The sequence below is a fragment of the Musa acuminata genome, chromosome BXJ2-9 (genome assembly GCF_036884655.1).
Source record: "Musa acuminata AAA Group cultivar baxijiao chromosome BXJ2-9, Cavendish_Baxijiao_AAA, whole genome shotgun sequence".
Taxonomy (NCBI): Eukaryota; Viridiplantae; Streptophyta; class Magnoliopsida; order Zingiberales; family Musaceae; genus Musa; species Musa acuminata.
Genome location: NC_088346.1, coordinates 48162394 through 48180661, shown reverse-complemented (window position 1 = coordinate 48180661; position 18268 = coordinate 48162394). Strand labels below are relative to the sequence as shown.

At 35.2% G+C, this 18268-nt stretch overlaps 1 protein-coding gene across 1 annotated transcript; it reads right to left on the bottom strand.

Moving 5' to 3' along the window:
- Positions 1-7837: 7837 nt before the first annotated feature.
- LOC135623761 (uncharacterized) lies at positions 7838-16811 on the bottom strand. Its single transcript, XM_065127072.1, has 17 exons — positions 16261-16811; positions 13920-14132; positions 13665-13723; positions 13357-13494; positions 12797-12871; positions 12623-12706; positions 12448-12509; positions 12223-12292; positions 11113-11188; positions 10903-11033; positions 10222-10281; positions 8936-9010; positions 8753-8857; positions 8581-8676; positions 8414-8494; positions 8219-8320; positions 7838-8139 (listed from the first exon to the last, which is right to left on the bottom strand). The coding sequence occupies exons 1-17, from the start codon at positions 16616-16618 to the stop codon at positions 8071-8073; spliced, it is 1854 nt and encodes a 617-aa protein (XP_064983144.1). The 5' UTR covers positions 16619-16811; the 3' UTR covers positions 7838-8070.
- Positions 16812-18268: the final 1457 nt, after the last annotated feature.

The window sequence follows — 18268 nt, the reverse complement described above, 5'->3', positions numbered from 1 at the left end:
TCAATTAGTTTTACAAACACAGACAGCTTAGAATACATGGCATGTAAACTGCTTCACTGCAAATACTGCAAGCAATGCAATTGCATTTCCTACATGGCAGCTATTGCAGATAATTGTCAGACTCTGGGAATCGAACTATACAGCATCAGAAATGAAAGTTGAAAGCAAATTTGTCATACATTTGATCAAGAATTAATCAGTTGAAATATCATGTGGTACTTTTGCACATGATTATGGCTGAAGTAATGGATTTTTCATTCGGAAAACAAATCGAACATCTGGATTTTGAAGCTGTGCTTATTCATTTGGATCCTTAGATCCTCAAATGAAGGTATCTTTCTCATTCACAATCGTGGGCTTTAAGTTTAATGACTGAATTTATAAGATGTGAATAGTTTGTGAGCTTCAGTGAATCAGATTTGTCACTACATGCAAATAGTATATGAGTCAATGCTAATGTATCTAGTTAGGAGCTTATATTTTAATTTTGGTACTTACTCTACTACCTACAAACCACTGATTTATGAGACATAATATCAAATCTATAACCAAGAGAACAACATAATTTGTAATTTTCAGTGCAAGTAAAAGATGAAAATATTGGACACCAGAAGATTTGTCCATGGAGAGATGGACTTGCCTTGATGCACAAAGGCAACATGATTTCCTCCCCAAGTGATGGCAATTTTTTGATCAAATGGTTGGGCACACAATATCCTCAGCCACACACCACCTGCACATACTACCAACACAAAGATGAACACAAGGAATAGAAGCCACACCTGTAACAGTGCTCCAGATACCATGTTGATGTGTATATAGGTCTCAACAACAAACAGCATGGTCAGCATGGTAGAGCAAGCGCTGGGTGTGTGATGTCTGCATGCATCCACCTCTCTTCCACGCAACTTGTTCATTCTGATAAGGGTGGTCATTAAAGCAGCCTTTCTTTTTCAGTTCTCCCTGAGAATAAACCCCAAAGGGAAAGCTGGTTGGTGATGCAACCTTGTGGAGGGGTGCAAAGATGGTTGTGATAGGAGATTAAAGCATGCTAGGTCTTCTCTAGGTGGTGGTTGTCTGAAGTCACAGCAAATGTTCCTCATAGCTTCATATGTTCCACAGTGAGACACATCATGCAAGCATTATACATGTATTTGCCTCAAATGGTGATGTTTCTGAATGAGATACTGGCCCATCATTTCTGTAGTCTTTCAGTGGCAGCAAATGAGGACTGAGTTCTGATGCTGATATTTAGTGATAACAGTGTTAAACAGGAGGAGAAAAGGTGCAAGGTTTAGCAAATTGGAAGCTGAGAAAAATGGGAGAGATCAGTCTTTTTGACCTAGTCTTCCAACTAGAAATGATTGTCACTGTTCAAGAAAGCATTCAAGGATCAGAATGAGGACTCTGTAGAAGAGAAGAGACCTGAACAAAGAGAGAGAGAGAGAGAGAGAGAGAGAGAGAGATACATGGATGTATGAAGTCACACTAAGGTCTTCTCTAGGTGCTGGATGTATGAAGTCACAACAAATGCTCCTCTCAGCTTTATATGGTTTTGTATGCGTATATATCTTCCGCAGTGATACAATCATGCAAGCTTGAGCCCCGAGGGATCGACCTCGAAAAATTTTATGCGGAAATTTTTCATGTTCCACTGTATGAGAAATATTTCTATGGTCACTCACTATAAATAGAAACCTTTCTAATATGATTATCAATTTGAAATGCTTCCAAACTTTCATCTTGAATCTATGATTGAATTGAACATGAGATAATAGAATATTATAATAAAAAATGATGATAGAGATAAACACAAAATGACATCTTTATATTGCCTATATTCTTAATTAATTTATGATTTGGATATCAATCACATATTTGAGTTATTGATTTGATTATGTAATTTGAGTGAAATAAATATATATTATCTTAATGAATTAAAAAAATCCCTTTCATAATATATTCATCTATTTTATATGGTATCAGAGCCTCCTTACTTTTAAGTCCTCACTCTCATATTCTTCTCTTATTTTTTATCGGAGTTCCGATGCTGCTCGCTACTCGTTCCTCTATTTAGGAAGATCAACGGCACCAGGGATCAAGCTTCGTTTCCTCTTTAGAAGCATTTTCACTTATACACTCAGATGCTTGCTCTATTCTGTTCCATAACAGCTATCAAAGCTATTCCCCTTTTCTCGTTATTGCCTTACCTCCTTGGATGCCTCCTTCGACGCTCTCTCGGAGCCGAGAGTCGATCACCACTTCTCATATGAGATCTCCCGAAGCCCTCCCCGATCATGACTATTTCTCGAACACTGCTCTCGGACCCTCCTCGTGACCCACTCCTGTAATTGAAGTAGCCCTTAATCGCTATTCCTAGACCCCTTCTCGATCGTTGTGATCTCCCAAATCGTAGATCCCAAATCTACATATTTGAGATCTCCTGTAATTGGAGAAGGAGCCCAAGACAACTCCTCGGTCACTACTAGCTCTAATAGCCATGATCATAATTGTCAAACGATGAGCCCCTCTGCTGCCACTCCACATCCATTGCCTCTAGCTATGCTCACGTTGGGCGTAGTAGTCGACCCACTACCACCTGCCTCCCAAGAGGATGATGCTTCCCACTTCATCGTCGTTTGCTAAGCTACAGATGCATTCAGTCTCTAATGCCCCTTTCTGTGTGACTCCATCATAACCATCAGGGTGCCATTGTCGCAAGAAGAGTGACTGTTGGTGACCCTTCTCTGTTCAACTTTACTTGGTGGGCATTCTCATTGTAAGCAACCAACCGACATCCATGTCTTCTTCTTTCTCATTTACATATGATGCCCCAATTATTGTTTCCTCATAAAACAGTAGCTCATCTCAACCTAAGGACTTATATCCAATAATACAATAACTCTAATCCTCTTCGGACTATCAAAAGGTGGCAACTATGCATCTTAGTAAGTATAATTCACTAATCTCTTTTTTGGATATGATCTATTAGGCTATATCGATGGTTCTCTTCATTGCCCATCAAAAAAGATCCAAATACCAAGAGAACCTATCTCAATGCTAAATCCTAATCACAAGTTATAGCTATGATAAAATAGTTTTATTCTATAAACAATTCAAACCTCAACTGCTAGCTTCATAATATTACTAATCTCTTCATGTAGTACTATAGTAGAAGCATGGTCAAAGTTACAAACTACCCTCGCCAATTACTCTTACACTCGTATGTTAAGTCTCTTATCTACTATGATAAAAACAACACAATAAGGTAGTATTATTGATTATATGTAAAATCTAAAAGTTATTATAGATGACTTAGCTTTAATTGATCATACTCCTAATGACTTAGGAGATGAATATAAGGAACTAGCGGTAATAACTTATCGATGTCATTTGAAGAATTGTTTGATAAACTCATTAATCATGAAACATATCTGAAACAGAAGATATGATGACAGGACCAATTATCATAACTCAATTTAGTCAAAAATCCAAAAGAAAGAACAATCAAAAGTGACAAGATACTTTTTAGACACATGGGTAACACACAGAGCCATCATCCTCTATTATACTATCAACCCTTTAATCATGATGACAACTTTAATCCGAATAACCTGAGAAATAACTTCAGTTACAACTATCAGTAGCTTTGACATCCTAGTAATAATAATCAACATAAAGTCAACTGTCAACTCTATGACAAAATTGGATATACAATAAAATTTTATTAGTCTCAACCCAAGCTTACTACTATACCCAATTGGCATCAAGTAGACATTATGATTACTCTAACTGCTTATCCAAGTAATTAGATTGTTGACTCTGGTGCTTCTCATCATATCACTTCTAATTTACAGAACTTACCCGTCCATAACAACTATGGAGGCAATGAAGACATCATCATTAGTGATAGTAATAGAATCTCTATTACTCACATAGGTTTCACAACATTTAATTCACATACTAATACTTTTACACTCAATAATGTTTTATGTATACCTCACAAAAAAAGAAACTTTATTTTTGTTTCTCAATTCTACAAACAAAATAAAACATATATTGAGTTCTTTCCTAACTTGTTTCTTATAAAGGATTTGAGTATGAGGACATTCTTGGTTCGTGACTAGAATAAAAATAACATCTACGAGTGGTCGTCAACTTCACAAATCACGTAGTCAATCGCTCTTACCTCAATTTTTGCTCTAATCGATGTGTGATAACATCACCTTAGTCATCCATCATCCTCGATTCAATAATAGATACTTTCTCGTTATTCTCTTCCAACTTCCAAATTAAGTAGAATTACTTTTTAGAATATCTTTCATATCCTGCTCCAAATCATTTGAAATTATCTACACTGATGTTTAGGGTCCTACTTCAACCTCTTCCTTTGATCATTTTAGATTTTATGTCATTTTCATAGATTAATTTATTAAATATACATGATTTTACCCTCTCAAACATAAATATGAAGTCACTATGGTCTTTACTTATTTGAAAAAAATAGTTGAAAACTTCTTCTAGTCTATCATTAAAATAGTTTACTCTAATAAAAGAGATGAATACCAAGCTCTAACAACTTATCTCTCACCCTATGATATACAACATCTCAAGTCACCATCATACACATCTCAACTAGTTAGCTTTGTTGAATGAAAGCATCAACATATAGTTGAAGCTAGTCTCACCCTTTTACACCAACCCTTCGTACTAGTAAGTTTTTGGTTAGTAGCCTTTCAAACCATAATCTACTTCATTAACAGTATCCTCAATCCAATCTTATAACACCAGTCATTATTTAAAAAATTATTTTATAAAATCTTAAACCTTCAAAAATTTAAAGTATTTGATCATTTATGTTATTCTTGGGTACGCCCCTATGCTTCACACAAGTTAACATAAAGATTCGAGCATTGCATTTTCATTGGGTATTCTCTTGACCATAATACTTTCTGATGTTATAATTCTCAAACTCAAAAGGTCTTTGTATCACGTTATGTTATTTTTGTTGAGTTCATATTTCCCTTTCAAAACCATGGGCCTTCAGGAATACGAGCCACTATAACAACCATACATTACTGGATCCATATGAGTACACCTCAAACACCCTCAAATACACCTCTCACCACATCAACTAGTAGCTCTCCTCTAAACATCTTCAAAGTATGTCAAATCCTTGACCTCTATATTACCACAAGCTCTCCACCTTAATATACTAAACCTAGAACCATCACTTAAGCCCAAAAATCTTCATACTAGCGCAAAACCATGTGCGAAGAATATGATACGCTATTCCATCATGTCATATGGACCCTTGTACTATTTCATTGCATACAAAATATTATCTAGTGTAACTAGATGTTTCAAATTAAACAGAAGCCAAATAAATTCATTATCAGATATAAAGTATGTCTAGTGGCCAAATTGTTTCACCAATAATTAGGTATTGATTTCATAAAAATATTCAGTCCAATTATTAAATCGATGATAATTCGGCTCATCCTGAGTTTGACTATTACTCAAGGTTGACATATATACTAACTAGATATTAACAATACTTTCTTACATACGACCTCAATTGAAGATGTATTTATGTAGCAACCTCTTGGTTTCATTATTCCTTAATATTCAAGGCATGTTTGTTAACTATGAAAACTTATTTATGGACTTCACAAGCTCCAAGAGTATGGTATACTAAACTTAGCTTATTTTTAACGTTAGTTGGCTTTATCAACTTCAAGTCTAACACCTTATTTCTACAACAATAAAAGTGAAGTACTATATATCTACTAGTTTATATGGATAATATTATAGGTAATAATTCCATAGAGATTAAGTAACTCCTTTTTAGTAATTGATAGATTGATCCTTTATCAAAGATCTAGGAACCTTAAGCTATTCAATACTCATATTTTTTAGATTTTTTTATCTCAAAAGAAATACATTTAAGATCTATTATCAAATATGAATAAACATATGCTAAAGAAGTCGTTACCCCTCTCTCCATTATTGAATCACTAAAATTATATGATGACAGTTCTACTATGAATCCTATACAGTATTGACAAGTATTTAGTTCCTTGTAGTATTTATCTCTCACATTCAGACATCTCATTTGTAGTCAACAAACTATCATAATTTATGCATCGACCCTCTATCACATATTGGTTTGTACTAAAACGTGTCATATTGTATCTCAAAGGGAATCTTAATCATGGACTTCTTTATCTTTATGCCTTTGTCGATGTTGATTGGACAGGCAACATTGATGATAGAATGTCTACATTAACCTACATTTTTTTCTTTAGAACAAATCTAATCAGTTAAAGTTCCAAGAAATAGAATACAGTCAAAAGATCCACCATTAAAGCTGAATACTAAGTCATCGCCACCACCACTACATAACTCAATTGGGTTACTAATTTACTATACGAATTTAATATCACCTCTTAATCGACTCCTATTATATATTATGATAATGTTGGTGTTATCTACCTATGCACCAATCTGATGTCTTACTCACGCATGAAATACATTATCATCGACTTTCACTTTTTTAGAAATTAAGTTGCCAGACATTAACTACGTGTTTCTCATGTCTATACTCCTCACCAATTAGTAGACTCCCTTACAAGGCCTCTTGCTTATTGGGCATTTCAATTATATTGATATAAACTCAATATTATAGGGCCATAATAAAATATCATAATAAAGATAAATATGGAGTGATATCCTTGCATTCTCTATATCCTCAATCAATCTATGATTTGAGAATCAATCATACATTTGAGTGATTTTATTGTCCTCAAAGAGCTAAGTCAAATAAACATTCATCTTGAAGTCCATCTCGAAAATCTGATCAGACGGGCTTTGCAAAAAGGATCAGGTCGGATCAACTCTACAGATTCCATCCACAATGAATCACGATCAACTTTTTTTTTTTCCTAATTCCTCAAAAAGAAATTATTGACATTTTCCCTAATTCCTCAAAAAGAAATCATTGACACTATTTAAGAAAACATTCAAGAATTAGAATGACTGTTTGGTGTTGTTGACCTAAGATTGTTAAGAAGAGAAGAGAAGTCAACAGAAGAGAGAGAGAGAGTGAGGAGTTAATATAATACACTCATCAAACCCATATAAGCCAATCAATAGAATGTTATAATATCACTAACTCAATTAGCTTGATATTCTCGTCAAAACCCAACATAATCCAGATCAAATCCTAGCATAGTGCATGTAAAGTTTAACTCAATGCTATGACCAAAATGATTAAGCGAGAGTTAACATAATACACTCCATATAAGTCAATCATACACATTGCCCACTTCCGATATGAGACTAATGGAATGTTACATATCTTATTATCGATAAGTCAATCATACACATTGCCCACTTCCGATATGAGACTAATGGAATGTTACATATCTTATTATCGATTAGACATGACAGTTTCAACGATCTTAGAACAAGAAGAGCTAATGTGAATCATGATTTCTAATGCTTATAAGAATATTTAACTTGAGTAAGCACATTAAGCAAGAAGTCACTCCTTTTCATTCAGATAGTGGGAGGGTCAGATGCCCAAACCCTTGAATCATTATACTTGGGTTTATTCCCTAATTGAGTTATTTTACTATTATTATAGCGAAAATGAAAACTCTTTAAATAAATATTTTTTTGAACGAAAAATATAAAAATTTACAACCATGACCGGTGATGTCATTATGAAAAAAATATGGAAATTAATTCAAGAAGATAAACATCATCAAGAAACTGCAACCTTTCATCCTCAGACAACACAAATACTAAATGCATGATTTCAAGATCAAAGTCATCCAAGAAAAACATAAGTAATAACTTGACAGATCAAAATTTGTACCGACTGTTTCCTACATGTATTAAACTCTTCCAATTGCTGCCTAAATGGTCTTTGCAAATAAACACTGAGCTGCATGAGTTGCTCCATCTTTTATCACTATGGACGGTATTACTTGTGCAGCTCAACAGACTCTTGTGGCCATTTACAAATTTGGGAGCAAAATGTGTATGAGGAAAAAAAATGACCATCTAAAAAAAGATATTTATCTCCTTTTCACTCATCTCAAATACATGGTCTCGAGCTTCCGTCAGAGCAACCTGTATTAATCAATTTCAATCTCGTAAGTTAAAAATAGAAAATTCTAGGATAACGGAAACACAAAAAAAAGAAGCTAACCTGTCCATATTTTGTAAGAAAATTGCTTGCAAGGTTCAACGATGCTACGGCTACATCTTCGTTCGCTTTGAGTGCCTGTGCCAGAGCAAATGCTCCCTTGTCCTGTTTCCAGTTTGCAGGTTATCATAATAATACAAAACTAGCTGTTAGAAGAACTTCACAAAATTCAAGCTGTACTTTGTATGATGAACATACTCTTATCTCGTTGAAACCTAAATCAAGTGATGTTAGAGCCTCGTTAACAATTTTCAAACTGCGTGCCAGACAGACTGCACCCTGGTAGGAATGATTGGGGGAAAAACACAATGTGACAACCATCCATAGAGCAAAAAACGAAACATTTCCTATGCACAGGTCAATACATCATCTCCAAGTCCATTTGCCCGTAAATCCAAAGTTGTTAATGTGGTATTGTACTTCAAACAATCTGCAACATGCTCAGCACCCTTTGGTCCTATCTGCAAAACATTCTATTAGAAAAGAGGAAAAGAAAAAGCTCTATCAGGATAACATCTCACTGAAATTAAACACTACCTGACACCAACCAAGCTTCAATGTCTCTATCTTGCCGTCGAACTTCAGAACTTCACAAAGATCTTTTACCCCATCAGGGCCAATAGGATTATAACTTAACTCCAGCTGGAAAGTAAATAGCATCAGATTAGGCCAATTAAACAAGAAAGAGCATGAAGCAGGATATCAGATTAGAATACTCACTGTTGTGATGACAGAATTATCTTTCAATACTCTCGCAATCGCACTCACGCCACTCGCATGGATGTTATTACCACCCTGAACATGTATAGATCAGAAAATACTACTGAGAAATGACACTAGTTATGCAAGGATCAACTAGTTGCATGTTGGTCTTACTGAACAGTTGTGCTCACATATAACTACCAGAGAGGTGGAAGGCATGCTGAATGATGTAATCCAAAAAAAAAAAAAAAGAAAAGAGCCAACTTCAACAACCTTAGTTCTTCGCAAAAACCCCTAAAAGAGAGAGCCTGGAGAAATTAACTTCAACAAAAGGCAACCTTCCCAAGATAAGAAAAATGCACGTGCACAAAACAATAGCAAGGCACAACTAGCATACATAATCACAGTGCTGCATAGGAAATGAACTAAAGAGAAGGCCTAAAAAGGAAACGAAATAGTGAAAAAATTTTAACAGTTAGTAACTATGAGTAAAAAATAACGGCTGATCAACAGAAAGAAAAGTAGGGAAAGAGCTACTAGGGTCAATAACATTTTTGCAGTTCCATAGATAAACCTATAATTGTCTTAGAAAATATGTTATCTAAATTAGGTACATTTCATGCTAGCACAGCTAGTGGTTTTCTTTCATTTAGTCTCTTCAGACTAATTCTCTTTCATTTATCCTCTTTAGACAAGTTTCTTTTCAGTTATCCTCTTCAGACAAAACAACTGATGCATGGAAGTGGGGTACTAAACCTTTAGCGGGGTGATATTATACTCTGTAAAGAGACTACAGACTGATGTAACACATTCAAAAATCCAAATTGCATGATTCTTGAACAGTAACCCAAATGAAGTCCTGGAGAATACCAGCTCACAAGGAAAACACTTCTGATAATCATGATCAGAACATCCCACCCACCTCCCAACCCACACACACACAAAAGAAAAAATAAATCAAACCCAACACAGAATATAAATAAAAGGAAAAATGAGTGTAGAATTTGCAGGATTCAGCAAGAAAATTGTTGAGTAGTTGTAGTGTTTGTGCTTTGAATGTTTTCACAGCCAAAATATACAAGCTGGACAACATGTAGTGATGAAAAGACGATATCAAGATTTACAAACAAGGGATGGTTGATAAGACTGTTAAGAACAAAGTCAGAAATAAATACAAAAGTGAATAAAAGAACTACTTCATAACTAAATCAAATAGCTTCTTTTAGACAGTAATTTAGCAATATAATAGAAGAATTTTATGAGAAACGATAAATGATTTGTTGGAGGATGTCCTCCAGTCTCACCAAATCTATGGTAGTTATTGTGCGGTTCTCTCTCAAAGCATCCGCAATCCTTTCTGCTCCCTGTTATAAATCCATGTGACATAATAAAAGAATATAAAGCACACAAATGAAACATTCAAAATGGTTGAACATATTTGTATGATGGTGCAAAGGTAATTACAGAATATCTTGTTACTCATTACATCTTCTAACTAGATATGTGTTCAGCAGGGTTGCTATATTAGAGATTAAAAAAACATTGAGATGGTGGTTCATAAATGTACAAATACTAACAAGAAAATAGTCCATCATGCCAGTCAAAAGCTCGTGGCTATATCATAGTCTGCTGTATATGAAACTAACAAAACTTAGGCTTCAGACCTTTGGAGAATGCAGAGATTGATACTGTTGATGAATGATCCACAATTAATTATGTGAGTTATTTACAGGAGAAAATTTGTCATGTGTTTCTAGCCTTCATCATTTTAAACAGTGTAATAACCACATTGTTTTAAAACAGTTGTCAGTTACCAAGAAGAGTACCTATGTGAACATGTAGGCCTGATTTGTCTTTCAATTGCAGGAAAGGAGACCAAAAATATAGCATAAAATGTACATAATTAAATTTCCTTGATAACCAACACATAGTGGTTGACAAAGGGAACATACAAAGTCTAAGACAACAACTATAAATGACCATACCTCATCACCTACGTCATTCATATAAAGATTCAACCACAGCAAGGATTTAGTTTTCTTGATATATTCAGCAACATGGAAGGCACCCTTTGAACCAATGTCGTTGTTGCCAATATCTAGCAGTGTTATTTTTCCTACAAAAAGAAGAGGAGCTTCAATAAGACAATTAATTATAAATAAACGATGATGACAATCAGCAACCAAATAATGCACCTTTATGGGCAGATAAACCTGATATAAGTGCTCGAATGCCTTCATTTCCAATATCATTTCCATGAAGATGAAGTTCCTGGTAGAAATTTCAAAAAAGAACTTCAGGCCAAAATTAAACTTGCAAATAAACATACGCTAAAGAGTGAAATTCACTGTTCTACAAAACCAAATAATAGTAAGAGTAAGGTTTGGTCTTATGAAATTGTATATTTCTCAGTAGTCAAACATCATGCATCCCTTATTTATGTGAAACTTATTGACCACCTTACAGATATTTTACAAATAGCATAAGAGAATTCCCAGTTATTTGTTCTTACTTTTCAGAATCCTTCTTAACACTAACTTATGAGGGGTTAGATTTATCAGTTCCAAATTTCTCCATTCTGCTGACAATTACCTTCAAATTATGTTTTGGCAACCGTTTACCGGTGCAAATAATCAAAATGTTATTTTGCCTTTTTTTTCCTGCAAAATTGTGTATCAGTTAAAATTATTGAAATAATTACCACCTTGTAAAATTGTTACTCATGTCTGAAAAGCATGTGACAACTACATAAAAACCCAAGGGTGCCTCCATTTGTGAACTACTCATAATTTGGTATATACCTTTCCCCAACTTTTGTTTTCAATACTACAACCTAAACGATATGATAGAACAAAGTCTTCAATACTTTCAAAAAGATTTTTTTTCATTTTGTAGATAGTGTACACAAAATCAAATGTAAAGGAAACATCATCATTATGTGTTCACTTGATGGCGGTAGAGTTGAAATAAGGACAAGATCATGAATATGAAGCCAGATATGAAGATGAACAAAAATAACTAAGGCCAAAGCTTCTAATGAACGTGTCTGAATGATAATTTTTTTTGCAGACTTAAAAAAAAAAACCAGTTGCTTTTAACGATGCATGACAAAATATATAGATGCAAAATAAGTTACTTGTATGTTCAGCCATGTCTGCCTTCAGAGGAATAACACAACCCGCAGGCAGAACATGCATAAGAGTACTTAGAGTTTAGTAGAATTTTCATTTTGTATGAAGACTCATAAATAATCTATAGAGAGTAACTAAAAGTTCAATTTCATAAAGTTCAAGATGAGTTCATACCCTTAGGGACTTATTTCCTTCAATTCCTTTAGCTAGACTTGCTGCACCAAGCGCACCCCCATAGTTACCACTGATTTAAGTCCAAAATACAATTTAAACATCTTCCTTGCTGGGAATAGTAAATGTGAACAAATAACGGAAAGCGTTGAACATGGGAAAACATTGAATATGCAAGAAAGCAAGTACTACAAGGAACTGGGTCAGTGTGTGTAAAGCATCATTAACTTGAGATGTATTGACCGAATTGCCTTATTATCAAGGAGAGCCCCAGCAAGACTTGCAAAACCCTATATGGTTTCAGAAAAAAAAAAGGAGCATATAAGAGAACAAACAGTAATTGGCATAGCTGGTCAAGATTTTACTGAAAATCAATAAAGATTGATCGACAAGAACGTCATACAGAGTAGTCAATCATATTATTGTTAAGTTCAAGGACACGTAAAGTTGAATTTTTTTTCAGCATCTCTGCAATAGCCTTTGCTCCCTGCGTAACATAATTTCATGAATAGTTGTTTTCTTCATTACAACGAACAAACAAATTTGATGCATACAAAGAGTGAAAAATGAAAATCACCTCATCTCCAAGACCTGTACTGTTTAGCTGGAGCTTTTGAATACCATCATTCACCATCAATATATCTGAAAGACACTGCAAGCATACTCCTTGTAATCTCGAGTTTTTGTGAGATGCAAAAGGAATAACATGAGAAAAACAGAAAATTGTGATCTTTCTAGTGCAGAAGAGTGCCCTCACAGTAAAACCAACATGTGATATTTGATATACAAATTGCAATTATCAGAAATAACGAAATCTGATTGATGATCAAATTTAGAGATACAGGTAATTTAAAGCATGGACTATGGTTTCACTCAGACCGGTATGGAACAGGACTGGTATGAGGACTGCCCCCATATGCGGGGCACTCCAGTCCGACCATTAGAAAAAAAGAAAAGATATGAGTTAGAGCACTTCAGTCACATGTCATTTTAACAAGAATAAATTTAGCTATTGAACTCATACCAAAAGGAAAGCTAATCAAAATTCTTATTAAGAAAGCCAGAAAAAACCAATTGTAACAGTCTTATATGAATAAGTATTTGCAAAAAAAAAGTAAAATTCAAGAATAAAATTACCCTAGCTCCTTCATCACCAATATTATTTCCAGAGAGATTCAGAGTTTTCAGCACAGTATTTGTTTGAAGAACACCATCAAAGGCCTTTAATCCAGCTGCTGTAATCCCATTGCCAGAAAAGTCCACTTCCTCTGCTGCCTGAGACAAGACAGCATGATATGTACAATCTAGATGCCTTTCAAGCAAGTCATTGTAACTGCATTGCCTTAGTGATTAAAAATCACTCCACAAGTCTGGTTCAGAGCAAATTTACCATAACAAACTTAGGAAAGGGTTAGGAATGCAGAAAATGAAGCAAAAGAACTGACCTGATTGTAACCTAGACTTTCAGCAAGAAAGAACAGACCATCATCCCCAAAATTACGACCTAACAAAACCATAAATTTGTTAAAGGTCTTCAAGTCTATTTCATATGTAAAATTTTTTAAACTAATTTTCTGACAAAATGAATTCAGCCTGTTGATCACCCAGATATCAATATCACAATGAACTTCTATGAATAGGTGCAGATGTCTAGGCTATAAAATGACATGACAAGTAATCTAGCATGTCCATCCACTCACCTGACATGTCAACACTGCTGAATGTCCGAAGTTCTTTGGCAAATTCATTGAGTTTTTGCTTGGACTCTCTTTCAATCTTCACACTAGCACCTGATTGCAGATTAGAACCAGGAGAAAAAGACCACTTAATTCCAGGTAGAGAAGATTTATTGACCCTGGAAGTTGAGCCCTTTGGTTTTGGCATTAGTACGTTTTCAACTACCTTCCACAATACTGCATGCTGAAAAAGCAAATTAGTGCCATGAACAACTTACTAGAGCAAGATACAATGTTAAAGCAACATGAAGTTTAGTGTAAATTGAATTTTTATAGCATAACGCACAACATATCACATGGCAACAAGGTCTCTGTAGAGACATCTGGGCGGTTAGTGCAGTGTTATGCAGCTGATAGGTCTTAAATTCAAGTCCTCATAGTGTCATGTATGGAGTTTATCATAATATTAATATATAGAAAAATTGTTTAAAAAAGAAAACACATGGCACCACTCACCAGTGATTTAAAAAGCGCTAGGCGCCAAAAGGAACCAAGGTCCAAAAACGCCCGAGGCGCTAGGCGCTCGCCCGAGCGAAGTGAGACGCTAAAATATAAAATATATAATATAATTAATAAATATAATTATTTAAAATTTTAAATAAAATATGCTATTAAATTAAGAAAAATCTAAGATACAAAATCACAATGTCACATTAACAAAAAGTTTCAAAATTCAAAACAATAAAATTTTACATCAAAGTCATTCATCATAATCAATATTATCATCATTTTCACATAAATCATCTTCATTGAATTCGTCATCTTCCTCTTGCCTTTCGACTCCTTCCTCTTCATCAAAATATGTTTCATTCTCTATGTTTTCAATAATAGCAGGAGCCAAACTTGATGCTTTTGCACTGCATTATGATCTTTCGGATCCTTCAGATAATTATACTTTCATACAGGATCTTTTTTTTATACCATTGGAGACTCTATTAAGTTGCTCTGTACACTTGCCATTTATCCTGAAACCTAACAATAATTTCAAATAAATGAAAATTACCAGTATTAAAATCAAAATAATATATTATTAATCTAATAAATACAAATACATTACTGTTACTAGTATACTGTTAACAGTATACAGTATAATGTTAACAGTATACTTTCGAAATAGGAGAAGGAAGAGGAGTGTAAGGGAAGACCGAGAGTGCAGCAACAGCGGTAAAAGTGAGCAGTGGCAGTGAGAGCGGCGACAGTGGTAACAGCAGCGATAGTGGCGAGCAACGGCAAGGGGAGCGGGAGCGGGAGCAGTGACAGCGGCAGCGGGAGCGACGACAGCGGCAGCGGGAGTGGCGTCAGCGGCAGCGGGAGCGAGTAGCGACAGCGGGAGTGGCGGTAGCAGGAGCGGCGATAGCGACAGCGATAGCGTGAACGACGAGCAGGGTTAGGGTTGGGCAGCGGCAGTTGATATCGGTGCTTTAGTTGGCTCGATTGAACCAACTAAAGCACCGGAGATTGAACCAGACCTAAAACGCTGGTTCGGTCGCCTGGTTTAACCCAGACGCTCGCCCGAAGCACCCGGTGCCTATGCTCGGGCGAGCGCCCAGGCGGCGCCTCTTTGAAACGCGCTGCCTGGAAGTGAAGCGAGGCGCTCGGGCCTCGCCTCGCCTCACCCAAGCGCCTAAGCGAGCGCCCGAGCGCCTATTGAAATCACTGCATGGCACATAGAAATTCATTTTTTCTTATGAAGGATTGGCAATCAAACAAAAATGAAGTTAGCTGTAAATATTTGTACATTTTAGGACCGTAGAGTTTGTTGTTGTGTCTTTCATCTCAATACAGAATGTACTGAACTACTACACCTAATATCAGACAGCATTATCACATTATATAGTGTTTCATACTGTTACTATCAGTTTTAAGCCATTTACGTACACCATGCTGCCTCTTTATAAAGTTCTCCTATTTGATGAAAACCCTAATATATAAATATTCTATGCTACAAAACCCTCTTTCTGCTAGAAAGTTTGTGCTACCACCCACCTAAAATCATACATATAACTTGTTCGTCCTTCCATTCTCGACTGATCACAATATGGCTTCCAGTCCTAAAGCTCCTTCCAGGAGTAACATGCTCTAAAAACTCTTATGAATGCCAATTTGCAATTATTAAACGTAATTTAGTTTCAACTTGATATGATCATCCATATTGCATTACTAGGAAACGATCCCACCTTCTCATAGACCAATGCTACCACTACCGAAGAAATCAACTTCCCACAAGATCATAATTTGGAAATAAATATAATCATAATAATGAGCAAACTGCAGTGACTCGAGATGGGGGAAGCAAACCGCATACCGAACGTGGTAGCAACGAACATCCCAGCCGGCACCACGAAGGAGGCAACCTCCTTCACGGGAAAGGACGGGGCAGTCGACTGCGCCTGAGACTGCCTTAAAACTCTCCTCCCTCCTCTTCCTGCGGCGTCACTTCGGCTGGGCCTTCCATCGGGCACCTCGGCGGCGGCCTTGGGGACGAGGGTCACGAACGAACGCCCCCGGCCTTCCGACCCCGGCCACGAGACAGGAAGAGAGAAAAATAGCAGTCTGCGGGGGCGGCTCGAGGGACGCGAAGGCCGAGAGGAGAGGGGAGCGAAGGAGGGGACGCGGAGGCCGGGCTTGAGGGAATAGGAGGAGACGAGGGCGGGGGGCTCCATTAACGGACGCTTCAAGTGTTCGCTTTAACGACACGGGCTTGGTTTGTTATGGTGGCGAAGGCCGCCGTAGCACTCGAAAGAGGAAGGAAGAGTGTAAAAGGAGGAGCGGGGAGCCACGCCGTGGTGTGACCTTCGAGGAAGAGAAGAGGAGAGAGGAGGGAGACGGATCGATGATGAGTCCAATTTCTAGTGTGTGGAAGAAAAGGATGAGGTGGGCTTCTTCTATTTGGTCCGGCCAAGTCAAATCAGGATTGCATGAGCTCAATTTAGGTCAATACTAGCAATTGGGTTCCAACAAAAATCCCAAATAAAAGGTCTTATGAAAATTCTGTTCTAATAGATAAGGATTGGTATCTTCTTAATTCATGGAGGAGTAAAATATCTCTTGATTTTAGGGGATGGATTTTAAGATGAATTTACTAAGAGCATAACAATTTATTCAAATACCTAAAAAAGCTTTTGAACTACTAATTTAGATGAATTCAACGAGTTTATCTATCTTTTATTAAAGTAAAGTTAAAATCCTTAAAATAATAATAATAAAAAATAGAAAAATTAATGGAGTAACTATTTACATCATATTTTTCTTTGATAGTAAAAGTTTGAGATGAGTTGAACAAATATTATAATATTATACTCGTAAATAAACTTTATTATACTCAATTATAGCCCATATTAATGTCGAACTTACATGACTATAATACTAACATAATAATAAAATCATGCAAAGCTTGGTATTTGGCACTATTTGGCACCAAAAGTGATTGGCCATTTTCTTTTTTTAATAAATATCCTCTGGCACTAAATAGATTAGCCACCAAAATATGTTAGCATTTGACTATGATCATGTGACATCTTTCAAAATTTTTTACTCCAATTAATTTCACTATTTTCTATAAAATCTTACGTTATTAGATTTTACTATCATTATACTATAATCAGGACAATAAAATTTATATCCCTTGAATTTTTCTAAGAAATTAATAAAATATCTAAAAATAAGTCTTCGATCAAAATTCTTCTTTGTAGATTAAAAACTTTTATCGCTATGAGACAATCTTAAAGATATAAATGTCTCAAATTAATTTTAATTTTTTTAAAATATTATCTTTTATTAATCTTTTAATTCTTTTCTTTTCCTTTTGAGATATGCTCCAATCATTTGTATCATAATATAAAAGATCTCTAATCAATGAAAGTATGTTTCAATGTATCATTTAATTATATAGTCATCAATATCTTTGTAAACTCTGGATTCAAATTATTTCTCTATAAATTATTATATAAAATTTTAGAACTAATTTTTTATTAAATAATAAAATATATTGAGTTTATAATTATCAAAAAAGATAATATCCTAACTCATTAATTCTTGATAGAGTAACTAAATTTTTAGAAATAGTGAAATATAACATATATAGGATCCGTCAACTGACTCATCTCCAAGTGTAGACGATAAGTTCCTACCGTTGTCACTTTCATTTTGAGACGATTCTCCATATCAATGAATCTTTTAAATTTTTTTAATTAAAAAAATCTCTTTATATTATTGATAACATAAGTTGAAACAACAAAATTAATCTACCAAGTATCATAAAAAACCTATATAATGCTTAATTTAAAACATATAAAGGTTAAGTTTATATATTA

What these genes read in the sequence shown, in the direction of transcription:
- LOC135623761 (XM_065127072.1), bottom strand. Translation starts at nt 16,618, where the DNA reads ATGGAGCCCCCCGCCCTCGTCTCCTCCTATTCCCTCAAGCCCGGCCTC. An exon ending in CAGCAGTGTTGACATGTCAG is followed by an intron (nt 13,724 to 13,919) that starts GTGAGTGGATGG and finishes TGGTTTTGTTAG; the next exon opens with GTCGTAATTTTGGGGATGAT. An exon ending in CAAATGGACTTGGAGATGAT is followed by an intron (nt 8,495 to 8,580) that starts GTATTGACCTGT and finishes CATTCCTACCAG; the next exon opens with GGTGCAGTCTGTCTGGCACG.